This window comes from Staurois parvus, unplaced genomic scaffold (genome assembly GCF_062004578.1).
Source record: "Staurois parvus isolate SC_StPar_1 unplaced genomic scaffold, SC_StPar_1.0 ptg000298l, whole genome shotgun sequence".
NCBI lineage: Eukaryota > Metazoa > Chordata > Amphibia > Anura > Ranidae > Staurois > Staurois parvus.
In genome coordinates this window covers 7,786,390-7,813,729 of record NW_028318094.1, presented here as the reverse complement: position 1 = coordinate 7,813,729, position 27,340 = coordinate 7,786,390, and the positions used below count along the sequence as shown (strand labels likewise).

Sequence of the window (27,340 nt, the reverse complement as noted above, 5' to 3'; positions counted from 1 at the left end):
CTGTGCCCCTTCTTCTCCAAACGTACCTTTGCTCATTCCGGCCAAAAAGTTCAATTTTAACCTCATCGGTCCACAGAACTTGTTTCCAAAATGCATCAGGCTTGTCTATATGTTCATTTGCAAAGTTCAAACAATGATTTTTGTGGTGAGGACGTAGAAGAGGTTTTCTTCTGATGACTCTTCCATGAAGACCATATTTGTACAAGTATCTCTTTATAGTGGAATAGTGTACCACAACTCCAGTGTCTGCCAGATCTTTCTGGAGGGATCGTGCAGTCAAACGTGGGTTTTGAATTGTTTTTCTCACAATCCTGCGAGCTGTTCTGTCTGATATTTTTCTTGGTCTTCCAGATCTTGCTTTAACTTCCACTGTTCCTGATGACTGCCATTTCTTAATTACATTCCGAACAGAGGATATTGACATCTGAAAACGCTTTGCTATCTTCTTATAGCCTTCTCCAGCTTTGTGAGCGTCAACTATTTTCAGTTTCAGTTTTCTAGACAACTGCATAGAAGAACCTATGGTGCTAATTGTTGGGGCAAGGTCAGATGAGTCTGGGCATTTAAAACCTTTGAGATTGACATCACCTGGTCTTCCCAGACGATGATTGAGAACAATCCATGACACTGGCAGGTCTCAGCTTTGCAAAGGGGGCAGTGCATGCTATAAATTCTGCAGGGTGCCCAAACTTTTGCAGACGCCATTTTTTTGTTTTCTGTTATTTTAAAAGTGTAAATGATGGAAATAAAATCTAACTTTTGTTGACATATTATTAGAATGTCTAATCTGTAATTTGATGCCTTTTGGAGATTTTTCCATCTTTCCTTGGCTTCTTTATGCACATTAATACAAATTTTTAGCTGGGGTGCCCAAACTTTCGATCCCCACTGTACTTCTGACTGATTGGGCAACCTTGGAATATCACAAATGCAGCTTAGATCCAGTGGAAAAAAATGGGTTCAATCAATAAAATCACTTAAAAGCTGCCAGGCAAAACTTATGAATACGCTCAAATGTATTTAAAGTGGAGCTCCACCCAAAAAGGGGAAGTTCCGCTTTAAAGACTGGTCCCCCGCTCCCCATTAGGGTTGACACCTTTCAACAGTGGGGGGCAAGCTGGTACCTGAAATTGACAGGTATCCACTCCCACTTATGCTGCGATATCCTAGGCGATAGGTAGCGGAAGTTGTCCTCCTTCCTTCCCTCCCCGTAGTCTTCTGGGACATATGACAGGTCCCAGAAGACAACGGGACCATCAAAAAGTGCAGAGCTACTCGCGCATGGGCAGTGGGTGAAGCCGCAAGTAGCCACAGCTGGGTGCCCACACCAAAGATGCCGGCTCTGGGAACACCGGACGTCAGTGAAATGGGCTGTGGGGAGGACACCGCAGGATCGAGGGACAGGTGAGTGGCTGTTTTTTAAGTCAGAAGCTACAGTTTTGTAGCAGCTGACTTTTATTTTTTTACAGTGTGACTGGAACTCTGCTTTAATGATCCACTGGAAAAAGTTGTGGCGAGAAGTGACCCCTACCAACCAATCACACATCACCTTTCATCGGTATATAGCAGTCAGAACAAAGGTGATCATTGATTGGTCAGTCCTGGGTTGCTTTTTTCCACACACTATCCTTTGTCCTGTAAATTAAGTCCGCCTGTGATGTGTATTACCTACCGACAACTTCTGTTACAAGCAAACAAGGCAAGATAAGTTGTCCAAAAAGACAAAGCCAAAGGAAGGCCAGGTCATGTGACTTATGCCATGTTTCCCAACCAGGTCACATGATAGTGAGCCCCTTGCTCAGTATCCCATAGCCATGTAATAAGACTGTAGCAGCATTTTGAACTATTAACCTGTAACATTATTGGAACATACAAAAAAAAAAAAAGCATCTTTTCATAAGAAATCACACCACTCAGTCATCACTCAAACCCCATTCATTGTACTCCGTATGTAACACCCACCCTAAATAACATAAAACAAAATAATAAACAAAACATAGACAGCAAACAGTTAAATCTGAAACTCCCCCTCTGTGCTTTTCCTTGCAGAGTGCATTGTCTTAAGGCATAGGCACATGTCCCCCTTTTTAATAAGAGATGGTTCAGTCAAGTATTCTTCGTACTACAGTGCTCTGGGTGACCTTATATATCATGGAACAGATTGAAGAGATTATTAGGGAGGGATAAGGGGAGCTACATACACAAGAAAATGCCAGAAAAATATTAGAAAGACAATCAAGTGTCAAGAATTTAATTTAAATGAAATGTCATTAGATTAATTTAAGAGTGTTGATAAAATGTCTGAATATAACCAGTTAAACCTTTGCCTGCTCTCCTTGCTGTCCATTGTCTGATTGGCCAGTGCCCATCCATCATTCATCGCAATATGTTGATTGGCAACACAGGATGTATCATGGTAGCAGAACGTTTTTTTCTCGGTTCAGATCTGCTGAGTTATGACATACCAATTGAAAGGAATGGCTACAGTTTATCATTTTTTAATTTATGCTTGTATACCCCCAAACAGAGTTTTTTCACAAACTAAAGCCGTTTTTGTTTAATTACACTGAGGCTATATTACATACGTGGCTAGGACAGATAGAAATAGTCCTTAGAAATTCTATTCTTAGCGATACATATGGCAGTGCTTCCGGGGTGGCTTCAACACCCACCAAGGGGTCACCATATACAAAAATGTATTGACCTCTTTCAGTAAATATGGTGAATTCTGGCAACATGGCTTTTTGATACCCTAGTTCAAATGGTGCATGTTACACCCCATAACGCCAAGCAAGGATGTACATTGCTTCTCTCGGTGGACTCGGTGAAATTAATCTGTATGTACATGGCCCTAAATGCCTTGTACAGGAAAAATATATCATATGATCCAAAGCCTTCAAACACGTGTCCATCACACCAGTATGAGCTTGTTGGACACCAAATTCTAAAACCAAACTTTTGAATTCAGGTATGTCCACGAAGGGAACTGTTAATGCTATATGTACATCTTATACAATTGTGAACTTTCAACAATGTAGCAACAATATGGGGAAGGCCCTTTTCTGTTCCAGCAGGACCGTGCCGTGTACGAAGCCAGCTCTATTTGTTTTCCCAGTAATATTTCTCAGTATGTAATATACCTCTGCATACGTGACAATGTAAGCTACCAGAGATGATACAATATCAGAAACTTTATGTGGGAATGATCTGGAAGCTACTGACAGGTACTACAGAAATGAGTGGCACAGAGACCTGCTAATGATACACGAAGAGGAGTGTTATACGCTCCCTGCTAAAGCTCTTGGTTCTCTTACAGCACGGATCAGGGCACTGTATAAAAGCAAGAAAATAGGCCAAAGCTTCTCTATGCTCCCTATTAACACCTGACATTATACTGACGCTAATTATTAGATAAAATCTCAGGTTTAAACCACGTATTTGGCCTGACAATAACCCTTTGAGAAAGAAATAAAATGTCTATCAGATTTAAACCACTATAACATTAGAGAGATAAGGAGGAAACTTGTGTGCAACTGAAATCAATGGCAATCAATAGCTCACAAAGGAAACAATATAGGCCCTGTCACTGTACATTGTCAAGACTGTGCTAGACAAAGAGAAGCAACAAATCTGGAAGGCGCATTGGCTATATTGTTCAATTTTTAACTCTGGTCCAGGCTTGTTAGATATCGCTCAGTAGACTATTTTTATTATTAAAAAAAACAGGTTGGAAACATGAGAGCTGCCACTGTTGACTTGATTTTGAAGGTGCAAGATTCGGGGCTGTCATCCTCATCCTTGCTTTGCTATTAGTGAGTAAGACCCAGAACAAGCACATAGCGATTGGAATCAGGACTCTTGACTTGCAAGGTTGTTCAGGGTCAGTTTCCCGGTGCATTGTAAAACAAGGGTAATGATGATGGCCTTGGAACTTGAACTTTGAAAAGCAGGTCAACAATGACAACTCCAGTACTTCTGTCTTAGCAAGCAGCTAGTAGCAAGTTTCTATGCAGTCTTGGGGCTGTGGTGGCAAAAAAGGTATAAAAAAACCCAATATGTCTCTGTTCAGTATCACTTAACCTTGTTAAGTAAAATTTTTTTTATGTGGCTTGTAGATCTGTAAACACCATAGCAAACTGACTCTCTTGAATGTATGTGTTTGCTTGCCCACTATGAGCAAGACGTGAAGTTATGGATTTGCAGTTCATTACAGTATATGGACACATATGGGCGGGTCAATGGATGCTGATTCTTCAGATTACTTGCTGATTTACCGACCTTTCTACAGATTTACTTTATTTTTTATGCATTGTTTTGCATATGATTAAAAACAAAATATTTCTCTGGCATCTGACCATGTTGCCTACTGAAACAAACATTCATGTACTTAAAAGTTTATAAAGCTCTTTGAGTGGCTGTTTTTAATTGGCTGTCTTAGATCCCTGTATATTAAAACAATCAGTCACAAAACCTTTAAAATTTATATAAAAAATGATATATAAAACTTTTTATTGTCTTGGATAGAGCAAGGTTAAAGTCTCTCTTCTGTTTTTATAGCTGTTTTTAACCACTCACTACTCTATCTAAAAATGGCTTTAGATACATTTTAATATTGTTTTGGTAGAGAAGGGCAGCCTGGGTGCAAAATTATACTTACAGTACCTCTGCCTTTCTCATATGTAGGTTTATCTCTGTGAATGTTTCTATTAGATCATTCCTCAAAAATATCACTGCATCTGACACATAACTCTGTGATGAAATGGGTGAAATGCTATGGAACAGGATCTTCGCATCAAGGCTATAAAGGTAAGTATAATTTTGCCTACAGGCTCTTCCCATCATTCTCCTTCCAACCCTGAAATTGTTTTAGATACAGGACTACTTAAATCTTTACTCTTTGACCTCCACTCTTGTGCTAGTCTCCAGTAGCCCTTAAACTCCAGACTCTGTATGTACTCTTTGAAAATACGCTAATTGTATAAATAATACCCATACACAATATACAACTATGGACAATGTCATTTTAGTCCTTGCAGTTTGGGAATTCTTATGATTGTATGAGTAGTCCCCTCTGAATTGCAGTCCTTGAAAAACAGCAAATGGGTACAAGGGAAGACAAGTGAAGGTCACCCTGAGCTTCTGGCACTGAACAATCTCTTCTATGGGGGATTAATAAATTTACAGATATATATATCTATATATATATTTGTATATATTCACACGCACACACATATTGTTTCTGAGGCTTCCTGTGTCTGAATACAGTCATGCTCCAGGACTTTGGAGCTTGGCTTGCCAGTCTCTTACAGACAGATGTTGTTATTTGTCTGACAGGTGGATTCACTGCCCGCTTGAGACAAAAACAGTTTTCCACTGGCACACACGCAGATCTCATACACATTTTGCCGTGGCGCTGACGCAGAGTAAGAACCCCGTGGTAGATGTGGAAGCTTCACGTTAGCTGCTTTTAACTGGATCTAAAAAAGAAAAAAAAAAAGAAAATGTTTATTTTAAAGGAGTACATCATGCAATAACATATACCATGTTTAAGTACATTCTGCATACAAATGAACTAGCATGCCACCTAACTCGCAGGTCTATTTTCACCATAAGATGGCCACATATGGACACTTTGGGGTTTATTTACTAAAGCTGGAGAGTCCAAAATCAGACTCCCTTCTGCATAGAAACCAATCAGCTTCTAACCTCAGCTTGTTCAATGAAGCTTTGGCAATGAAACCTGGAAGCTGATTGGTTTCTATGCAGAAGGGAGTCTGATTTTGGACTGTCCAGCTTTAGGAGTCCTTTTATGACACAGAGAATAGCTGCGATTCAACAGATCTCAGCTATTCTCTGGTCATTCACAGTTTATGACACTCATGAGATCATGTCAGCCCTTCGCTGGAGATCTGTGTTCTCCCTCCAGATTCTCCAGCACAGAGCTGGAGAATCAGAGGGACCGCAAACTAAGCAGCAATAATTTACCTCTGCTTAGTAAACTGATCTTTTCCTGTAATCTCGCGAGATTATAGTAAAATCAGCCGTTTTCCAGAGTTTGTAGACCGTTCTCCAGCGTTTGGAGACCGTTCTCCCTTCGTTCGGAGAACTGCTTCATAAACTGCATTCACAGGAGAACTGTGTTCTCCGAGAATGCAGGAGAACTGAGCAGCGATCTATTACCGCTGGTTCATAAATGGACACCTTAGTAAATAAACCCCATTTTGTCTGAATCACAAACATTTTCTTGACTTAAAGCTGGCCAAACACAGGAATATAGACACCCTGAATTGCTGCTTCACCATATTATTGAGTCAATACTTGAAAAAAAAAATGAAGACATGAGACTTTTGGCTCACTGACTTCAAAACTCTCTGCAACGTTTATAGCCTATGGCCAAAATCTTCTGTTCTGCTTGCCACACTTGTGCAGTGGGTCCTCACTGACTTCTATGGGATCTTTTCTCGAGTGTCTGCAGCTCTAAGCTTTTGAACTTAATTCAAAAATATTGCAAAACACTATGGGGTTGATTTACTAAAAGTAAATAGACTGTGCACTTTGCAAATTGCAGTTGCACTCTGGAAGTGCAGTTGCTCCAGAGCTTAGTAAATGAGGTAAAGCTATATTTTGTAAAGAATATCCAATCACGTGCAAAGTAAATAAAAAAAAAATACATTTTTGCTTGCACATGATTGGATGATAGCAGTCAGCAGAACTTCTACTCATTTACTAAGCTCTGGAGCAACTGCACTTGCAAAGTACTCAGTCCATGTGCCTTTAGTAAATCAACCCCTATATATAGCTTTTTGTTAAAGGTTTACTGGCCCTTTAAATATGTATCAAGTAATTTATCATATCTACAAATCAGTTTCAGCAATATCTTTTGGAGATAACTATAAGAGGAACTGTCTAAATTGATGATCGGACCATATTCCTGGCTAGTCCATTTTTTATTAGCAGCCTACCTCTCCGTCTGTGGAGTCTAGCCGTAAATCTGTTCTACAAGATGCTTCTAGACCGCCAGCTTCTGCATTTATCTCAATTCCTTTTGGTGCCTCCATGATCAAGGTCCGTGTCGGTGATTCCAGCCTGTTAAAAAGTGGGTAAGAAATATTGAGAAGACTTACAGAGCGGCAGCAGTAGTGAAATCAGTCTCACTGGTACAAGTTATAACAACGCAACCTCAAAAAACGGCTTGGTTTGACCTGCCTAGCACAAGGGAATGCACCTGCTAAAAATTGATTTATTATATTGCTCGGTTAAAGTTATGAGCTTACTTCGGAATTGTGCCTGCCATCACTTTACAGGCTGTTTGTCAAATTTATGCTTCTTTAAAGCAGGTTTATGCTGGGATGTTAACGTAAAAAGAACCTAAGGCTTTGCTTTTGGACAGCAAAGACACAAATTCACTTTAACTCTCACTTTCCCACTAGCATATATTCACCTTTTATCACACTCCTTTCCTAATCTGTTCAGCCAGAAAAAGGGAAGAAAGAAAGACAGCCCTGTTCAAATTTGCTCCAGGCTTGATGATTCTCCCCACCCTTGTGACAGCATCAAGCACCGGTGCTGTCAGTGAGTTAGGCTACGTTCACACTAGCCTTGTCAGCAGGCGTCAGACAGGCATTTGGGAAGCGTTTTTAATGCTTCTCAAACTCCTATGAAAATTCTGCACACAGTGCTGTTCACACTGAAGCGTTAGCATCGTGTCGCGGCAAAACTGACGCCTCGTGTTGAGTCAGGAGGAGCTGAAGCCTCCCATTCAAGTCTATGGTGCCGCTCCTCAAACGCCTGGCAGGCATTTGTGGTGCGGTTGTGACATGGTTGCGAGGCGTTTTGCGGAGCGTTAATACCATTTAACTTCATTATAGGCATTTGTGGGGCGGTTTTAAAGCTTGGCAAACACCTATCAAACGCCTCAAAACCGCGCATAGGGCATTTGGGGAACATTTAAAGGAGCGTAAAAAACGCTTCCCAAACACCTGTCTAATGCCTGTCAAATGCTATAGGGGCGTTTGGCAAGAGTTAGAAATAAAGTCAAGTGTGAACGAGCCCTTAGTCACATGGTTCACCTTATCCAGAAATACTGAATATTTTTCTTCCGCCCTGGCAACCGAACATCATGTTAAGTAAGGGTACATATGCGCTGCTCTGGAAGAGGGCATTAAAGCAAACCTGTTGCTTAGCCCTGCATAGGCAGAGTATAGATCTATTTTAAGTCAGGTTGACTTTAAGGTACATATTGTCTGTTTTAAAGTTACAGTATGAATCTATGTGATAGATACAAATAGTCCAATTCAAGATCTTAAATTTTTGTTGTTTTCTGGAGAAATTGTTGCTCTCTCCAGTGCTGTTTTAAAACCAAAATTCTAAGCATCTAGCCATGTGATCTCTACTAAAGAAGGCAAAACGTGGAATATTCCTGCTGTTCAGAAAAGATGATCACCAAATGCCTAGGATTGTGGTTATGCAATTAGAAACCCTGTAGATTTTCTCTATGAAAGGTAAGTATTTTTTGCTCTTCTATCATTCTTTATGTGACCGTCCCAGCAAGTCTGTTCTCTCTGTCTTAATAGGGAACACAAGACAAAATGCCTAGAATTTTGGCTATTTAACCAGCACTGTAGGTAACTTTAAATTCTTTTTTTTTTCTAGAAAACCATATTTTAGCCCTTCTGATATTCTTTATCCACCCCAGTAAAACTGTGTTTTATATTAACTGTATATATACAAATCAAAGTTTGCAGCACACTTTAAAAGTTTATTTGGGAATATGTTATATAATGGAGCAATGCAGTGCCAATTTCATACCCTACTTTTAATCAATTCGATAACGAAGAAATGATCTGGCTTTATGTGCACTCTGTTTAAAGCACCCTAATTTTAAATGACCCCAAGTAGCTCCACCCAAAAGTCAGCCCATGCTTGGATGTGGCTTCTGTCCATTGTAATACAAGGAATATATAGGCTGCTATCGACTTGCATATACTGGGGAAAGTGGCTGGATTGTTACTAGAGTTATTGATAAGGAATAATAATCAAACACATACTGTATGGGTGGCAGAACATTATGAATGATTGGAAGATCTTAAAGAGCACTTCAAATGGCTTTATTTTGAAGAATCAGTAAGAATTGTATGACTTGTTTGACACAACTTGGCCAATTCTATTATTTACTGATTGTGACTGTCCCCGATTAATTTACTCATCAGAGACAGGTACATAAATCTGTCTACACTGGACACTCCTCCATCAATGTACTCATACCTGGCTTCCCTGCCTGGCCACTGCGTCTGTCACACTGAAAGGCATATGTCCAAGGAGTTCTGCACTGAACGATGGAGCCTGAGGAGGAATTTTAGAGTCTAGTTCCCCATCAGCCCACTTTACTTTTGATTGACAATACACAGCTATAGATGCTATTTAGTCTAATAGCTGCATTTGGATCCATCCACTGCTGTGCCCTGTCAATCACAGGCAAGGCGGATCTGATGGGGGACTGGTCTCTAAGAGTTTCCCTCAGGCTCCGTTCACTGTCAGTTTAGTGTGACTTGCCTCATTGACTGCTAGGATGTAGGTGCCCTTTGTCCAAGCAACCAGTGAAGTAAAGGTAAAAAACAATCAAATATATTAATAAAGCAATGAACACACAACCCCCCCCCCCCCCAACTCTGAGTTGGTTGAAATTACTGTCAATCTACCTATCTGCAAACCGGCACTAATTCTTTTAGGCTCCAATTACAACTATGCAAGTGCGATGGTGTGTGCAAAATTTTGCACAGTTTTGCATGACACATTTAGGGCAGCCTATTCACTTCAGTGGGTTGCACTATGCACAAAAATCATACAAAAGAACTGCATGAGCCTTTTAAACAATTGTTTACCAAAACACATGGTACTTTGTTAGTATGGTGCATGGCATTGGGTGGCATTAAAAATTAAAGGCATCATCATGTACCAGCAAAAAGGATGCATGTTTTTGTGTGCTGAATTTTGTGCATGTTCCCGCAATGCCCAAATGTGAACCTAGCTTTGGAATCTGTCACAGCCATAGTGTCTAAAAGTGTTGGTAGTAAAAACTACCAGTATCTGGTGCACGTGTCCGTACATGTAGTGAAACTGGTGCAAAGTTTTCATGAATTAGATGCAGGCCAAATTGGGGCCATACTGCCAGAAAAGTGATGTTACTGCTGTATTGAATTTCCTTGAATGGGATCACAGTGGATTGATATACTTTTAATTGCACATTGGATTTTACATTGGATGTTTCATTACTCTTTATGCTGAATTATTATTTACAATTTTTAAGCACATTGCATCTTAGAGATAGGCATTTGGGAACAATATGATACAGCCGTGCTGCAACAGTAGTATGTTTTAGACTGGATAAAAAGCATGGTGTGCGCTAAACTGTCCCTGCATTGTTACATTGTATACTTTATCCCTGAAAAAAACTTTGAAGTGTGCTTAAACCTTTCATATGGACTTCAACACAATTGGTGTTATGGTGGAAAAACCCTCCTGCTGCTTTTTTTGCACAGAACAATATATATATATATATATATATATATATATTTATTTATATTTATATATTGGAGCATGGTACAGGACACAGGCAAGTTATTCGTACAGCATGGGTAATAGGCTTGCACCTTCAGGTGATAAAACGCTGGCAAGGATCTTGAAGACTTCTGGGACTTTCACCCTATAACCCTACCCCACTCAGTGAATCCTCGATTTTGTAGTAAGCAATGCAAAGTAACGAAGAGAGTTAGAGAGGGTGGACGGTGTCCTGTACTGTACTGCAAGATATGGAATTTACAGTTAAGTAGTCAAAATTCCTGTGATCTTATTCATACAGTACAGGACACAGGCAAGTTATTTATACACCACGGGACTTTTGAAAACAATGAATACAACGGTGGACAAAAACTAAGTAATATACTGTAATTGTGCCAACATGCCCACAAACAACAAGGGTGAAAAAAAACCCTGGTTCAAAGTTCTAGTTCAATAAACTTTTGCCCGGAAGCTGCATTAGCAGATTGAACATGAACCTGGTAAACCTTTTGAAAAAAGTATGAACAGAAGAACAGATGGCAGCCTTACAGATTTGGTAGCTAGAGGCATGGTACTCAAAGGCCTAAGATGAAGATGCTCCAACAGATCTGGTGAAGCATGCGTGTAAAACGTAGGAGGAGGTGTTTGTTTAAGAGCATAAACTCTAGTAATCAAATGTCTTATTTACATATCAGTGGTAGATTTTGAAGAGAGGATACTCTTGCGAGGACCCGAGTAAAGGACAAACGGGGAATCTGCTTTCCAATGGAAGCAGTAGCTTTTAGGTATACTTTAATGGCCCTGACAATGTTCAGGCTACATAGAAAGACTTCCTTTGGATGTTTGGAACATGGCAGAACAATGTCCTCACTAATATTGAATGCTGAAACCATCTTTGGAAAGAAAATCATCTAGAGCTTAATGCAACCTTGTCATTGTGAAGTATGGGGAAGGGCTCTTTATAGAAAAGAGCTGCTAGTTCTGAGATATGTCTAACAGATATGATGGCCACCAGAAAGGCTACTTTACCAGTAATAAACTCCAAGCAAATATCCCAAAGGGAATGCAAAGTTATATGCCGTTGGTAAAGGATGGAGAAGTCTGAAACTTGCCCTTTCAGGATGCTGAGTGCTAGATGCTGGTCAAGAATTTGTAGGAAGGCCAGAATGCAGGGTACAGAATATTTTCTGGGACTACATTGACTGTGCTTACACCGGACAAAATAAGATTTCAAGGTACGATAATAAATCTTCCTGGACGTAGTTTTTGTAACCTTTATAGGGGAAGCAATCACAGAATCAGAGACCCTTCTATCCCGTAAGACCTGGGTTTCAACAGCCATGCCAAAAAAGACAGAGACTTTGAAACAGGGTGGAATAAAGGGCCTTGAGATGGCAGATCTGGTCTGTTCATAGGAGGCCATGGGTCTTCTTCAAGAAGTCTGAGTATATCCGTATAAAAGGTGCCAGAAGAATCACTGTTCTTTTCTCTTGCTCTATTTTGTGGGGCAGGCATGGTAGAATACATAGTGAAGGGAAGGCATAAATTAGCCTGAACTGAGACCAAGGGATCACCAGAGAATCTGAGACCAGAGCTAGGGTGTTCTGGATACAAATAAAAGTAATTTGTTGTTGTATCTGGAGGCTAGGATGTTCGTATCTGAAGTCCTCCATTTTTGTCAAATCAGATTGAACACATCTTGACGAGAACACCATTCAATTGGTCAAAGTGGTGGCTATGATAATCAACCTGCCAATTGTCCACTCCTGGGATGTGGGTTGCAGAAATCTCTGGACAGTAAGTTAGAATCTAGTTTGCTTATGTCAAGGCAGCTAGGCTCCTCCTGCCCCTTGACTGTGCATATAGGCCACAGTGGTGGCATTGTTTGACTGCATTTTTTGATGTTCCTTTATATTGGGGGGTTCAGTGCTCGAGGGACATCCTGGCAGCCCTGAGATCCAAGATGTTGATGGGGAGTTTTGCCTCCTCCCTTGAACTGTCAAGGAACTCCTCCCTTGAACTGTAAATAGAAGACTCCTCTCCAGCCTGAAAGACTTAAGTCTGTTGTAAGAACCTTCCAATTGTAGGGAAAGAAGGGTTTTCCCACTTTTAGAGTTTAGTCCACCAGGGTAAGGAATTTCTTGTTTGGGGGAATAAAAGCATGAGTAGATCCAGGGAAAGACCCTTCTTTTTCCATGCTAATAGAATGTTTAGTTGGAGAGTACTTGAATTAATTGAGTGAAGGGTACTGCCTCACAGGAGGCTAACATTAGATCCAGAACTCATATGTCAAATATCACTGTGGGAGTTCTCTTTGATCTCAATTGTTGAGCATGAACTCTTGTAGATATTAATTTGCTTGAGACAGATGCCAGTCAAAATCTCAAAGCAGTTGAATGGTCTTTTGAAAATTTGCTGAGGGTTGCTAGGGTGAAGCATTCTTCAGAAGAAGGTGATCTAGATAGTCTGTCACCTGGATGCCCTGAGTTCTGAGAAGGGCAAGCAAGGGTGCCAAGAATAATGTGAACACCCTGGGAGCACAGTCAGGCCAAAGGCAATGCAACAAACTGAAAGTGGTCATTGGCCACTGCAAAGTGTAGATTTTCTTATGTGGATGGTAAATGGTGACATGTAGATAGGCATCTTTTCTTTCCATGGATGCCTTGTCTCAGAGAGGCAATTACTGACCTTTCTGATTCCAGAGGAAATTTTGAAGTACATGGAATTAGTTGAGGAATTTTAAGTCCAGGATAGGACGATACTTCCATTAGTCCTTGGAAACGTGAACAGGTTTTCATAGAATCCCTTGAACCTGTCTGAACTTAGTATAATGAGTCTCTGAGAAAAAAGTGGTTTAGGGCATTTTGCAAATTTGACTGTCCTTGGACAGTTTATGGTTGCTTTGAAAGAAGACAGTGGTGAGGCAGTAGAGGTTTGAACTCTATCTTGTAACCTTTAGAAGCTGCCAATTGAACAAAGGAACGAGGGTGCCCATTTATTGTGAAGAAGGCTTTGAAGAGGACTTAGTGGACTTCATGGGCCAAGTCTTGTGCTGAAAGGAGGGGCTGAAGTTAGGTTTAGAATTTGAAGCCTGGTATACGTGGATGTACACAATGTTTAGAGGAGCTCGGAGCTTCTGAAGAGGATGGTTTTGTGACCTTTTTCTAAAGAAGCAAAACTTTACCATCCTTGGCCTCCTTCATGAATTGTTCAAGTGCCTCACCAAATAGCCATCTTCCTTGGAAAGGCCTCTTATGGGCAGCTTCTGTTGTCCAAGCTTTTAGCTAGAGAATCATGTGCATATGAATGGAGATTAGACCCATTCTGGATATTTGTGTCATACCCTATTCCAGGGCAGCTATACATGAAATGGAAGATGGGATGTGTTGTAATTGATCTGTAACTGCACAATCCTGAATGACAGGGTTATGTTGTTCATTGCCCTGGTCCAGTTAGATGTGGCTTGACATAGAGAAATAGCAGCAAGAGTTGGTTGCAAAGCTGGGCCTGTTAGGTTAAAAAAACCTTTAAAAGTGTCTCAATTTTTCTGCCAATGGAATTTGTAAAGATGGAATATTTTCAATAGGTACAATGAGATGTTTGTTTAGGACAGAGGATAAACACAGGAAAAGGCCACATTTTTGTTAACTCTTTTTCCACTAGAGAGAATTCAGCAAAAATTTTGGGGGGAGTGAATATCCTTCCTGGAGTGGCCCAGTTAAGATGAACTACAATTTTTATCTGTTCACGGACAGGGAGTGTTTTGCAAGGCTTAGTATGTCTCTTTGTAAGGCTTTTGCATACAAAGACAAAAAAGGTTTTAAATGTTAGCAAGCATATTTTGGGAATCTCCCTCCTTAATATACTGGCAGTGTGTGGGAGTGAAATCTTCTGCAGCTTCTTCCAACAATGCCTCTACATCCTCTTCATTCCTTGCTGATTCAGCATTCTTTAGGAGCAGCATATCAGAGTCTGATGGAGAAACTGAGTAGGAGAAGAGGTAGGGTGTTTTTAAACTCTGGGTAGAGATGGCTGAATTAGGGCTGTAATCTGTCTGATAAATTGCGACATAGATGCAGCAAAATTTTACTTTTGTCAAACAGGCCACTGGTTTCATGCCTAAATTAGAGCTGGAATCTTATGCTGATACCAGTGTTAATACCTGTTCATGCTCACTGGCAAGGGACGCATTGTCACTCTGAGGCTGAGAGTGGTGCAGGTCTTCAAGCAGAGAGAATGTTTGCTTGGTTTTCACTATAGTTACAAGTATTCCCTTGTGGGGTGCTAACATAGTAGAGTGTGGAAGTCAGGGTACTTGTGTCCGGTAGAAGAATCTAGAAACCCAGATGTAGACAGTCTTTGGAAAAAGGGAAGGGCAAAATTAAAGTTAGTTTAGGGTGAAGATTCTGCTTTACAGTTAATAAATACAACTGATTTACAACCATTTTATTTTATATACCCTCTCTTTCCCTGCACTGTGCTGAGAGCGGCTGTAGAAGGTGTTACATTTGATTTTTAAGCCATCCTGCACTAATTTTCAGTGGAATTCCTTATTAACTTGCAATTTACATAAATTAAAAACATAATTTTTTTTTCCTGCAAATGTTTTCATGTATTCGTAATCATTGATAATCAAATTCTGTCAATGTGGATGAACAATTAACTTTCCCTTGAAAGACATATTTATCTAAATATTTTCCTGTATAATCTGATACTCCCACCATTCCACTAAGAGAAAGCACAGTAAGATTATGTTGTCATCTGCAATTAACATGATTAAAGGGAGGCAAAGTTAATTAACAGAAGAGAGGAAGACCATTTCCTGAGTGTATGTGTGCGTGTAGACGCACAGAGCGTGACTGCTAAATGATAAATAGCATGTAACATACAAGAGTCTGCTACATGTCTTTATTAAGATCACTGTCCCCTCTGAAAACAAACTGAAAGTGAAAGCCCATAATGGAAAAAGAAGGATTATACTCACCTGTATGGTGGGCAATATGTCTCCAGAGATTCCATACTGGTGCCCTAACATTAAATGAATTATTTTGGCTTCTTTCATCCATCTATGTTTTGTTCTCATTGCTTTCTCTATCCTATTCTAAAACCAAAGTTAACTCTTGTCTTGCATGCTTGTACAAAAAAGTATATGGAAAAGACCAAAAGGTTTTTTCAGTCTTAGGCAGAGTAGGACATTTTTAATTTTTTTTGGTGTGTCCCATTGAGGAGATTTCACTTTACTTCCTATGCCAAAGACCCAACAGCTAATAAAAAGAGGATTTGCATCTAAATGCAAAACAGGTGCTCCCATAGGAATATTTGCAAAGTATTAAAACAAACTTTCCTAAAATAAAAGGTCCTGTTTACTTACAGCATCTCAATTACAAGTGGTTTAACAAAGCCATTGAAAAATAAAGTTTGTGCAAACTAAATGAAGAAAAAAAGCTAACTTGGCCAGCTTCCAATGCTTCTTTTTCAATGGCATTTTCAAAGAAGAGTTCCAGGTATGGATATTTTACGTATAGTTACATTGGTCCAACTTTGACCAATGTGACTATGTACATACATACCTGGCTGATTCCCCAGAAGTAAGAAATCACTTAAGTAGACACCACTACATTAGTGATTACCACTTGCTTCTGAGTCCCTTTCCAGTTGGCTGCCCTGCTGCATTCTGAACAAAGGAGGTCAGTCCAATCAAAGGAGGTCATCCAATCAGAGGATGCTTTGCATTTATTCAGAAAATGCAAAGCATTCTTTGAATGACACCCATGCCAAGCAGCTGACCTTCCCTGTTCAGAATGCAGCAGAGAAGCCGCTAAGCATGGGACCCAGAAGCATTTGGACATCACTGGAGTGTCTACTACAGTGATTTCCAGCTTCCCGGGGGACTGGCCAAGTATGGTATATGGTTTTTCCAAGCTAGACCAATGTGACTATACAAAAAATATCCATACCTAGAATTCATCTTTAAGCCACAGGGGGTCTGTGAGTAAAGATTTGAATTTTCTGTTACTTCTATCCTGGTGAATACTCTATGATTAGATGTGGCCAGGAACCTGCAAACCAGATCTCCTTCGTGGAACTTTTAAGAAAGCAGGTATCACAAAATGATTTATTGTTACTTTTCTATAAGTTTAAAATTGAAGCAGGTTAACCAATAAAAACTGTAATTCAATCAATTCCTGGAGCAATATACACGTGTATTTGATTGTCATTTGTTTATCCACTTCCAAAAATGGTTACCTCAAAAAAGGTCACATCAATCATAAAGATTGTTGAGAAAGTTTCTCTCCTGCAGGATGAAATAACAGAAATATGGGAAAAGAGCAGAGGACTGGAGGATGGCTCGCACTGCCACATCTACCCAGCTGTGTCTGATGTCCGAGGTCAGCCACTCCTCTTGCTTTTCAGTCTGCTAAATCAGGCGCAATGATTCTGCCTGCACTGTACAATGCATAATTACTGAACCTCCAATGTGCCCACCGGAAACCGAGGCTTCTAGTGTAGGCATTCAAATTAAACGGTGAAAGCTCTTAATTAAAAAGAGTAAATCACAGTAAAATATTTCAATCTGGGCAGGGGACACAGGAGGCAGCGGCATGAATAAAGTGAACTGGGTGACATTTCTTGGGTGTAAGGCAATTTTAAATGGCCATCTTAGGGACCAGATTAATTACATACTGGGGTCAGGAGAAGGCATGTCTTGACTTAGCGCTGTTAAGCTCTTTCCATGAGGCGTGATAAATGACTTGATACTGCTGAGCCTGTGTAAAATTAATTTTTTCAGTGTATTTTCAGTCTTAGTTATTATGATATTTATTTTTACATGTTTACAACGAGGTTTTGTCCTATTTTAATGATTATATTTTAAATGCAGTAGGTGCACTTGTGCCCTCTAGTGGCTATCTGTATGGCACACAGTGCAATCAGCATCTTTGATGAAATACGGTTTCAAAAGTACCAGTTATCGGGTAAGCTGCCTGGAAGAAGCATGTTGTTATCAATATGTAGTGTTTAAAGGAAATGATGTATATATAATAAGTAAGAATGACTGACCCAGTATTGGAAAAACTTAAGTAAAATAAATAAATATATATATATATATATATATATATATATATAATATATACACATACTATCTATATATCTATATCTATCTTTCTATATATGTGTGTGTGTGTGATGCACAAGCCATTTTGTATTATGTTAAAAACAACCTTTCTATTCTGGCCTGCAAGCAGCTAAGGTGTTCTAAATCTGACATATGACTGGGCTTCATGGCAACTATGGCAGCAGATTGTGTACAAAGCATCTCCAGGAATCTAATTTCCTGATCTTGTGATTGGCTCATTGATTTTCCCTAAATTCTTTCTAGAGCTTGAGATATTATTTCAGACATCCCCGCACAGCCCTAGTGATTGTTTCATCTTTTATATTCATTTAGCCATCTATCTAAGGGATGCTGGGGATCACTACTGAATACTACCATGTTCTTTATGAAATCTTTAAAAATAAAAACTAGGATGCAGATTCTTCCTTAGCGATAAACATAAGATCTATCTCTACGTTTTCTTTTCAATCATTTTTATTGAGTCTTCAAAAAAAGGGAGAAAGAGTACAATAACAGTGCTTCATGTTACAATTAGATTGAGAGTAAACAAAAAGATGAAATAAAGGGGGTAATTACAAGTCACCCCAAAATGTGCTCCATAAGCCAATAGTACGGAACTTTATCAGCCGGGTTAAAAGCAAACGCACAAAGATGTAGATCAGTGTTTCTCAACCTTTTTTCAGTCAACGCACCCTTTAAAATTATGGACAATCTCAAGGTATCCCATTCTAAAATGTAAAAAACTATTCTACTAGTTTTACAGAATGAAGCAACATCCACACACATAGTACACCCAATGTTAAAGGTGATTTATTCTTCCAAAGCAAATATACCTTTGCACACTGGTACTGACTAGAATTCCAATGTTTCTCCCTCAATTTTTCTCCCTCACTCAGCTTATGTGACCCCAGTGCTGACGGAAAGGGCCAAGGGAGGGGCAAACAAGGGTGCTGTGCAGGCACCCGCCATCCTCCTTATCAACTGATGACATCTTTGGGTGTTAGGATGCCAGAAGCTAGAAGGTCATAAGAGTGCACAATAAAAACCTGTAGCTTTGTGTACTAAAAGGCAGGCTTCATCCCCCTGCTTGCTTTTATACAATTTATGGGCAACTTTTTGTCATATTACCAAGGCACCCCTGAAGAAGCCTGCAGGCACCCCAGGGTGCCTGGGCACCCTGGTTGAAAAAGGCTGGTCTGATGTACTGTAGTAAATCAAACTTCTAACTAACATCTTGTAATACCACACCACCACCAACAATGACTGAAGGGGAAATAAACATACAAAAACAGAAGAAAGAGAAAAATCTGACCAAATTACATTAACAAGCCCAACAGCATATAGAAGCGGTCACTAAATGGTCCGCGAATGACCCCATCAAGGTAGGGTGTAGTCTTAGAGGGGCATTCTGATGGGCACATTGAATGTTAAGGGGCACTCTGATGGGCACAACATAGAATGTGTCCATCAGAGTGCCCCTTAACATAAAAAGTATCCATCGGGGTGCCCCTTAATATAAATGTGCCAATCAGAGTGCCCCTTAACATAAAATGTATCCATCAGAGTGCCCCTTAACATAAAAAGTATCCATCAGGGTGCCCCTTAATATAAATGTGCCCATCAGAGTGCCCCTTAACATAAAATGTATCCATCAGAGTGCCCCTTAATATAAATGTGCCCATTAGAGTGCCCCATAATATAAATGTGCCCATCAGTGTGCCCCTCAACATAAAATGTGCCCATCAGTGTGCTCCTTAACATAAAATGTATCCATCAGAGTGCCCCTTAACATAAAATGTGCCCAGAATGCCCCTTAATATAAATGTGGCCATCAGTGCGCCCCTTAACATAAAATGTGCCCATCAGTGTTTCCCTTAACATAAAATGTGCCCATCAGTGCACCCCTTAACATAAAATGTGCCCATCAGTGCGCCCCTTAACATAAAATGTGCCCATCAGAGTGCCCCTTATTTTATGTTAAGGGGCACTCTGATGGGCACATTTTATGTTAAGGGGCACTCTGCTGGGCACATTTTATGTTAAAGGGGCACATACTGTAGAAAGGGGCACTCTGATGGACACAAGCGATGGAAAGGGGAACTCTGATGGGGAATATGAGGTAAAGGGGCACTCTGATGGGGAATATGATGTAAGGGGGCACTCTGATGGGGAAATATGATAGAAAGAGGTACTTTGAGTGTAAGGGGGCACTCTGACAGGAATACCTGATGTAAGGTGGCAATGTGATGGGGATACCTGATGTAAAGGGGCACTCTGATGCAGACAACTAAAGCAAAGGGGCACACCTGGTGTGATGGGAATTCATGATGTAAAGTTGCACTCTGATGGCGACATTTAATGTAAGGGGGCACACTGATGGTCACACTCTATTCGGACCTCGGCCAGAGGAAAATTTTAGTGACCGGACCTCCTTGAATTGTAATTCAATACCCCTGGCAATAGGCTTTATAGAAACATTTGAAAATGCAAATTTTAGAGTTAGAAATAGATACTTGGTACATAGCAGCAGTATACAATTATGAGCACAAAAACTGCTCGAGAGGCCCAATTCACACTTGAGCGATTTGTGGCTCGAAGCTCCGAAATGCTTGAGGAGCAAAAATCAATTATTCTCATTGGAGATGGTTCACATCTCCACTTCAAGTCACCTGTAGCCTAATGCCTGAAGCTCAAACAAGTTCTGGAACTTTTTTTGTCACCCAAATTGGGCAGATTTACGTGTTTTTGAGCATTTTTATTTCCATAGAAATGAATAGAAATATGCAATTTGCACGTATGTGCACTTTAAGTCACACATTTTTGTGCATTTTTCTGCTCAAATGAAAAAATGTAAAAAAAAAAAAATATATATATATATATATATATATAAATATATAGTTTTCAATGCCCTGGCTGAGGGAATTTACAATACACCTATGATTCGATTTTTAGACTGATCATTTCTTTGTGAGTGGACAAACATTCAAAATCAGCAGGGGATCAAATACTTATTTCCTTCACTGTAGCTATACATAAGATGCCTACTGAACTGGACAGTATTTGAGATGTGGGTTACTCTGGCAGCATCACCTGTCTTAACAAATGTCAAGCTTAAAATAGACTGAGCTGGACAGAAAATGACCATCCAAACTGTAACTGCATCCTAGCAATCACTGTTTGGGTATTTGAGTAGCCGCGGGTGCGGCAGGTGCCTAAATGTTATAGCCGGCAGGGGACATTCCTCCACTCATGCTGCTTAGCCTGAAATCTACATGTGTATGACTATTTTTACTGATTACATTTCTTTAATGATTTGAGACACAAGAGTCTGTTGCAAACATGGAATTTTAACTTTTTTTCGCTTTAGCTTTTACATTTTTTTGATCTGTGTATTTGTTATAGGCTGGTGGCTCAAAAAAATACAAAAACAAAAAACAAAGATTGAAGGTTAGGACAAAAGCCAGTCAATTCGTGCTTATTAGAAGAAGCTCATCAGTGGCAATATCTGTACATTTTGGATATTTTATATGACATGTATATGGTAAAATTGGGCTTGAAGACGAGCTTCACTTTGCAAGTTGATCACTAGAGGGAGCTAGCGTACCATTAGATGTTCATATTACAGTGAAATTTGCATGTCTATTATCTAAGAATTCAGCTCCTTCTGCTAAAATGATCTGCCGGCACACTTGTGAGTACCACCCAACACATTAGTCAATGAAGAATGAACAGCACTAAGAGCACTTGTTTAATATCAGTCATAGAGACAAATTCACTACAGTTTATGTTCTTTTTTGTTAAAGTATAGCTAAAGGCAACACTTCTTTTAGTTCTGGATATTGCAGAGAAAAATTAGAACACCTGTCAGGTTTTTAATGCTGTCTGTGCCCCTGTTAAGGAGATTCTCCCTCTCTATTTGTTATGTCTACTGTTATCATAAGTGAAAGCAGAAGAAAATCTGACATTTTGTGTTGTCCCTAGAACAGGAATAAAGAAGAAATCTTGCAATGGGGACACTAGTTTGGTGATCTTGTTGACAAGGGAAATTTCCCCAATTGGACACAGATGGCACAAAAAACCCCTAATAGGGGTTATAACCCTTCTTTACTCTGTCCAAAATGAAAAAAAAAAGTTTTGCCTTTGGAACATTTGAATGTTTGATGAAAATCAGCTTCATGGTTTTACAAATATGCCCCTACATGTGCACCAAAGGTTCACCAACATGGGTGTCAACTCTTGCACATGCTTTGTCTGCCATTTGTGGTGCAGTAAAAGCTGGCTCCAGCTCTCTACTGTACATGGAAAGGTAATAAAAGCCAACATGCAAATTATAATCTTAGGCTGCTCAGCTGAAGAAATGAGAGCAATAATGTTTTAGTAACTTTACTGTCTACAGTTTTATGGGAAATCCATTGCAGTTTACATTAGTAATTAAAAAAAAAATCCACTTTTGCACAACTGCTTCTCTTCCCCTCGCTGTTCAAGGGACCCTGTCAGGTCATAAAAATTGTGTAGGCACCTCTATTTATCCTCTTTACCATTATCATTGAAAGTGGAAGTAAAAGAAAATCCCAAATTTTGGGTTGTCCCCAGAACAGGAATAAAGGAGAAATCTTCCGATAGGGACAATAGTTTGGTGATCCTGTTGACAAGGGAAATTTCCCCAATGGAACACAGATGGCACAAAACACCTCTAACAGGGGTTATAACCCTCCCTTACTCTGTCCAAAATGAAAAAAAAAGTTGTGCCTTTGGAAGATGCTAGTTGCCAGGCTATTATGCTGTCCCACTGACTTTAATACCCAAAGTAACTGACCTGGAACAAGTACGTGGATCAGGAAAGTCACGGCAACGTCAAAATTCCTCACCTGCAATCTTGTTTTAGCACCATTGAATGTTTGATGAAAATCAACTTCATGGTTTTACAAATATACCCCTACATGTGCACCAAAGGAAAGAGAGAGGAAATCTTCCAATAGGGGCACTGGTTCTAATGACCTGGGGGTCCCCAAGGGATTCCCTGAATTCCAGTGGCCTCACAGAACTTGGCTTTTTCCATGGGGCCGCATATTTGCGTACCTGTTTTTGTGCGGATGGCGCACTCCCAGCACAAAGACCGCGATGTCACTAAGAGCACCAGGTCCCGTTCTAACGATCGGGACTCCCGATTCCGGGTCACATGATCACTGTGATAGCCTCTGATTGGCTATCACAGTGATCAGTCACTGTGCAGCCTGGCCCCCTTGTTTTTTTCTCTCTATGAATGGAGAAGAGAGATACACTGTATCTCTCTAGCTCCTAGCATAGCGGGAAAAAAGTTTTTTGTAAAAAAAAAAAAAGAAAGATAAAGACAAATAAATAAATATAAAAAAATAAATAAAAAATAAAGAAAAATACCTAGATCAAGGTTTCATCTAGTTCAGTGCCAGGGTTGATATTTGGGTCAAGGTCAGGGTCAAAGGTCAGGGTCAAAGGTCAGAATTTTATAAAAAATTTGGTATCAGTGTCAGTTAGTGTAAAAAAAAAAAGACAAAAACAAAATGTGCACTATTGTTTCTGGGCTGTACTACGGGTACAAACAACAAATAATATACACATATACGGTATCGCTGTGATTGTCAAGAGCTGTAGAATTTATTTTGGGTTGTTTTTGGTGGTAGGTTATGGTAGTAACAAGAAAAACACATCTAAATAAAAAAAAATATTTTTTTTACTATTTTGGGCCAGTTTTCCTTCGATAATAAAAAAAAAATCAGGAGATACCCGTTACCATTTACCACCAAATTAAAGCCCAATTTGTCAAAAAAAAAATCAAGGTATAATTTACCTGGATGTACAAAGTAGTTATGATGATATGTACGGTTTTACTAACACATGTCAATGTTGCAAAATTGTGCTTAGGCATTTAGATTTGTTTTACCCTTAGGCGTAAAGGGGTTAAGCCAGTCAATTAGCATGTACAGAAGCAGAAGGAAGACATGGCAGCTTTTTATATTCTTCTATGGAAAGGTTTCCTTCATTCAGAAGGATCTGAGCTACCAATTTGCAGCAGACATTGCTGTCCATGGTGCTGAACTATGGTATAGGTGGCAACACCTGGCTGGATGAGCTCAACTACACAGAGAAAGTGGTGAAGTTTAGCTTTTGAGTGATTATAATCTGGCTAATATACTTCTTATCCAAAGTGTTTTACTTACCGTAGATGGTGGAATGGCTCGGCTTTAACATAGGGTGTTTCAAGAGAGGCTGGGAAAACTGCTCCTTCTGCTCCTAAAAGAAAGAAGATCAAATATATTAACATACAACTGCTTTGCACTACCAGCAAGTATGATGATATCAAAAGAAATATTGAATAATTATATTGTTTTGACAAAAACAGTAAAGAAGACCAGTCACAGCCAGGCTTATGCAAGAATTTAAATATTTATTCCTAAATTTTTACAACTGTGCAGCCTTACTTACAGAAGATTAACGTTCGGCCCTTATATTGATGTCCTATATTGTTTTACAATGAGCTAAAGACAATCAGAGGACCCTTAATGTATAATGCTGGCCAATAAAATCTGTGTTAACAGTCCTGCTTTGCTGATAAATATATCATAACATAAATGCTGAAATAGGCTAGCCATTGCTGTTGGGGGGGGGGGGGGTGCATGACCAAGAGCCAAGGCATTGATTCACATAATCTGTGATAGGTGGGAGGGAAAAAGAAACTGATAATCTTTACTCATCTGCTTTGGCAGAGATCACATGGCCAATACCTACTCTAGTTATGTGAACATTTTCTCCAGGAAAGGTAACTATTTTATTCCTCTATTACTCTTTATTTATGTATCCACCCAAGTCTGTTAAATAGGTTTTTCCAAGTAAACATGTACATTATATTACTGCTACAAACCTACAGCATGTCTGGATGTGGAACTCTTTTGTTACTTTGAATGTTGAGAGATATTCAGTTATAGATATCACAGCCACCTGCTGGTGAAACCTAGTATTGCATTGTGATGTGAAACTACAAATATTGTATATGGATGTCGCAGAATGTTGGTGCTTGGCCTCTTTGGAAATATAAAGGGTGCTTAGACGTTGTGAAGTTGGGACCCTTGATGTAAAAACACCAGGTGTAGAATGGTGGTTTGTTATTTTGGTTGACTAAAGGAACACACTAGTCTAATCACCTGTAGGTTAATGACATAAAAATGAAACTAGTGACTGCCATAACCCCAGCTCTAATTTTTGGCTGCATGTAAACTTAAATGGCTGTTATGAAAAGCACTGTACAAAATATGTTTAGACATGGGTAGTGCTACATATTAATAAAATATACCCACTGAGATATTTAAATAGAACTAGTGTATGTTCTGCCTTGCTTTCTACTGTCTGTGACTTCCCTATCTCCTATAACACAGCCTGTGTCTGCTCTCCTAACTTCTGTCTCACTCATCCACTTGGCTCATTGACTTAATAAAAATAATTTATTATCCTGATATTTTGATGAAATTGGAAATTTCTATACACAGGCGATAAGGATCATACAAAGAGCTGCCTCGCTTCTACAAGATAGACTTGTGCTTTTCTTAACCTCATTGACTTTGAGATAACAGTAATTGTATGGGAGATAGATTGTCATTGCCTGCTATTGGATTGTTTTCACTATACAGGCATGTAGTGTCTCCATTCTTTCCCTCAGATTGGAAAGCTATTGGGGCATGACATCCTCCCCCAATATGCTGGAAGTACATTGTAACCCTTTCGGTGCCAGAGAGGTCAAACAACGTCAAGGAGAACTCCATGGGCACAGAGCATCAAGTGTCCTATTCTACCATTTCTTTCTTCCTGATCTGTAGAGTAAGGAAGAAGCTGGAATTTTAGTTGGTATAATTATAACAGACACTTTCATTTTAGACACCTTTGCTGCATGAATCCCATAAATTCACAATTTTGGTCATTTACAGTCAGGGACAGGCAGCAGAGATAACAGAAGTGGTGACTACCAACAGGCTTTTTTGGCCAGAAGGTCTGATTTCTGCATTGCCAACATAAGGCATGGCTAGGGCAGCAAAGCAACCACAGGGGCATTTTCATATATTAAAAAGATTCCAGCTTTTATATTGCATAAATGCAGCAGGAGGAGCTAGAACACACAAAGGAGAATGGGAATACTCAAAACTCCCAGTGGGACAGAAACAAGGACAGAGTCAGAAACTAAGAGCGGGAGGTCTTGCTCTTGGGAGTATCTAAAACACAAAAGAAGCCAGGGTTAACAAAATGTCCATTTTGGGTGGGTTGACCCCTAAAATTTTGTGGAAAGTGATCACAACTTCAGATGTGCAGATGACACCAATTTATGGTGGAAAATGATGGGGGTCTGAAGAGCTTGTTGTTCAATGTGAAGGAAGTTGGCTTCCTACCCAACATTAAACTGTGAGGTCATGACAGCTAGCCCTAACAACTCTAGACTGGGAGGAAGAAGAGGTAGTTGGGTTCCAAGATCTCTGATGGTGCCTGCAAGCATGCAGAACTCCAGAAACATAAAAACACACAATTGAATCAAGTTATGTATTAAAAATAAATAATTACATTTACTTTTAAATAGAAATAGAATAAATTATTGAAAGGCCAGATATTATTATTCAGGAGTTATATAGCACTAACAGTTTGCTCAGCACATTAAAATATACAGAGAGACAGTACAGTTAAGAATAAAATCAAGGAGGGTTAAGAGGGCCCTGCTCATAGGAGCTTACAATCTAATAGAACCTCTTTAAGGCTCTTCAGCATTTTTAATGCACTGCACAGCAGCCACATACTGGGAGAGGTAGGATTGCCATTCTGATTACAGGTCCATTTTTTTGCACAGTGCTGTCAATCAGCAGTTTTAACTTGCTTAGAGGCAGAGATAGCAGAGTGATAACTTCATCAGTGTGCTGCTTTGTTTTCACTGTCCAATCACAGGCTGGGGAAAGATTGGTGACCAGGCTGTATTTCTCAATTCCAGCAAAAAAGCATGGTCACCAACCTGGCTGAGGTACCTGGTTCACAAGACTGTCTGAACACACAATTACAAATCATCCGACAGGTAAAACATTTCATGTATACAGACTTCCGCTGTGTATTTTGCTGTTTGAAGAACATTATTGCAAATCTAGATAAGAGAAAGAATACTGCAATGTTCAGCAATCTTCAACCCCAAAGCTCAGGCCTTTCCAGCTGCAACATATGGCAGTAAAATGTGGACCTTTAGGCTGTATCTCATAAAATCAACACATTCTAATTATTGCTTTGGAGAAAGTTTGTGAAAGCAACCTGACACTACTTCAGGTAATAAACCTAACTTGCAGAGAGATATTAAAATAAAAGTGACTTCACAGCTGCCAATCAGCAACAGACCTGTCCTAAAAATCTAGGTCTGATTGGTGGATGTGGTGAAATAATTTCAGACCCTTTTAACCTCCCTAGCGGTCTGATTATGTCAGTATTTCTGTGCTCAAAGCGGCACATTTTTTGCATGGAAATATGTATTTTTTTTATTGTAGGCCTGTTTTTTGTAGGAATAACTCACTGAAATCTGTCCGAACAAGAGTCTATTAAACATCCCGGGTAGGATAAAACTTGAAACCCGAAATCATAAATTATAATTTAATAAATAATCATAAAAATAATAATATA

At 39.6% G+C, this 27,340-nt stretch overlaps 1 protein-coding gene across 8 annotated transcripts in view; it reads right to left on the bottom strand.

Annotated features, from left to right (window-relative positions):
• Positions 1-1,866: 1,866 nt before the first annotated feature.
• SGCD (sarcoglycan delta) overlaps positions 1,867-27,340 on the bottom strand; it is a 1,017,926-nt gene continuing 992,452 nt past the window's right edge. For all 8 annotated transcript variants that reach the window (XM_089682837.1, XM_089682835.1, XM_089682834.1 and 5 more), the window contains 3 exons: positions 23,869-23,941; positions 6,963-7,086; positions 1,867-5,477 (listed from right to left, as the gene is read on the bottom strand). In XM_089682837.1, the coding sequence (XP_089538963.1) occupies positions 5,304-5,477; positions 6,963-7,086; positions 23,869-23,941 (371 nt within the window). In that variant the 3' untranslated portion in view covers positions 1,867-5,303. The remainder of the gene's footprint in view (positions 5,478-6,962; positions 7,087-23,868; positions 23,942-27,340) is intronic.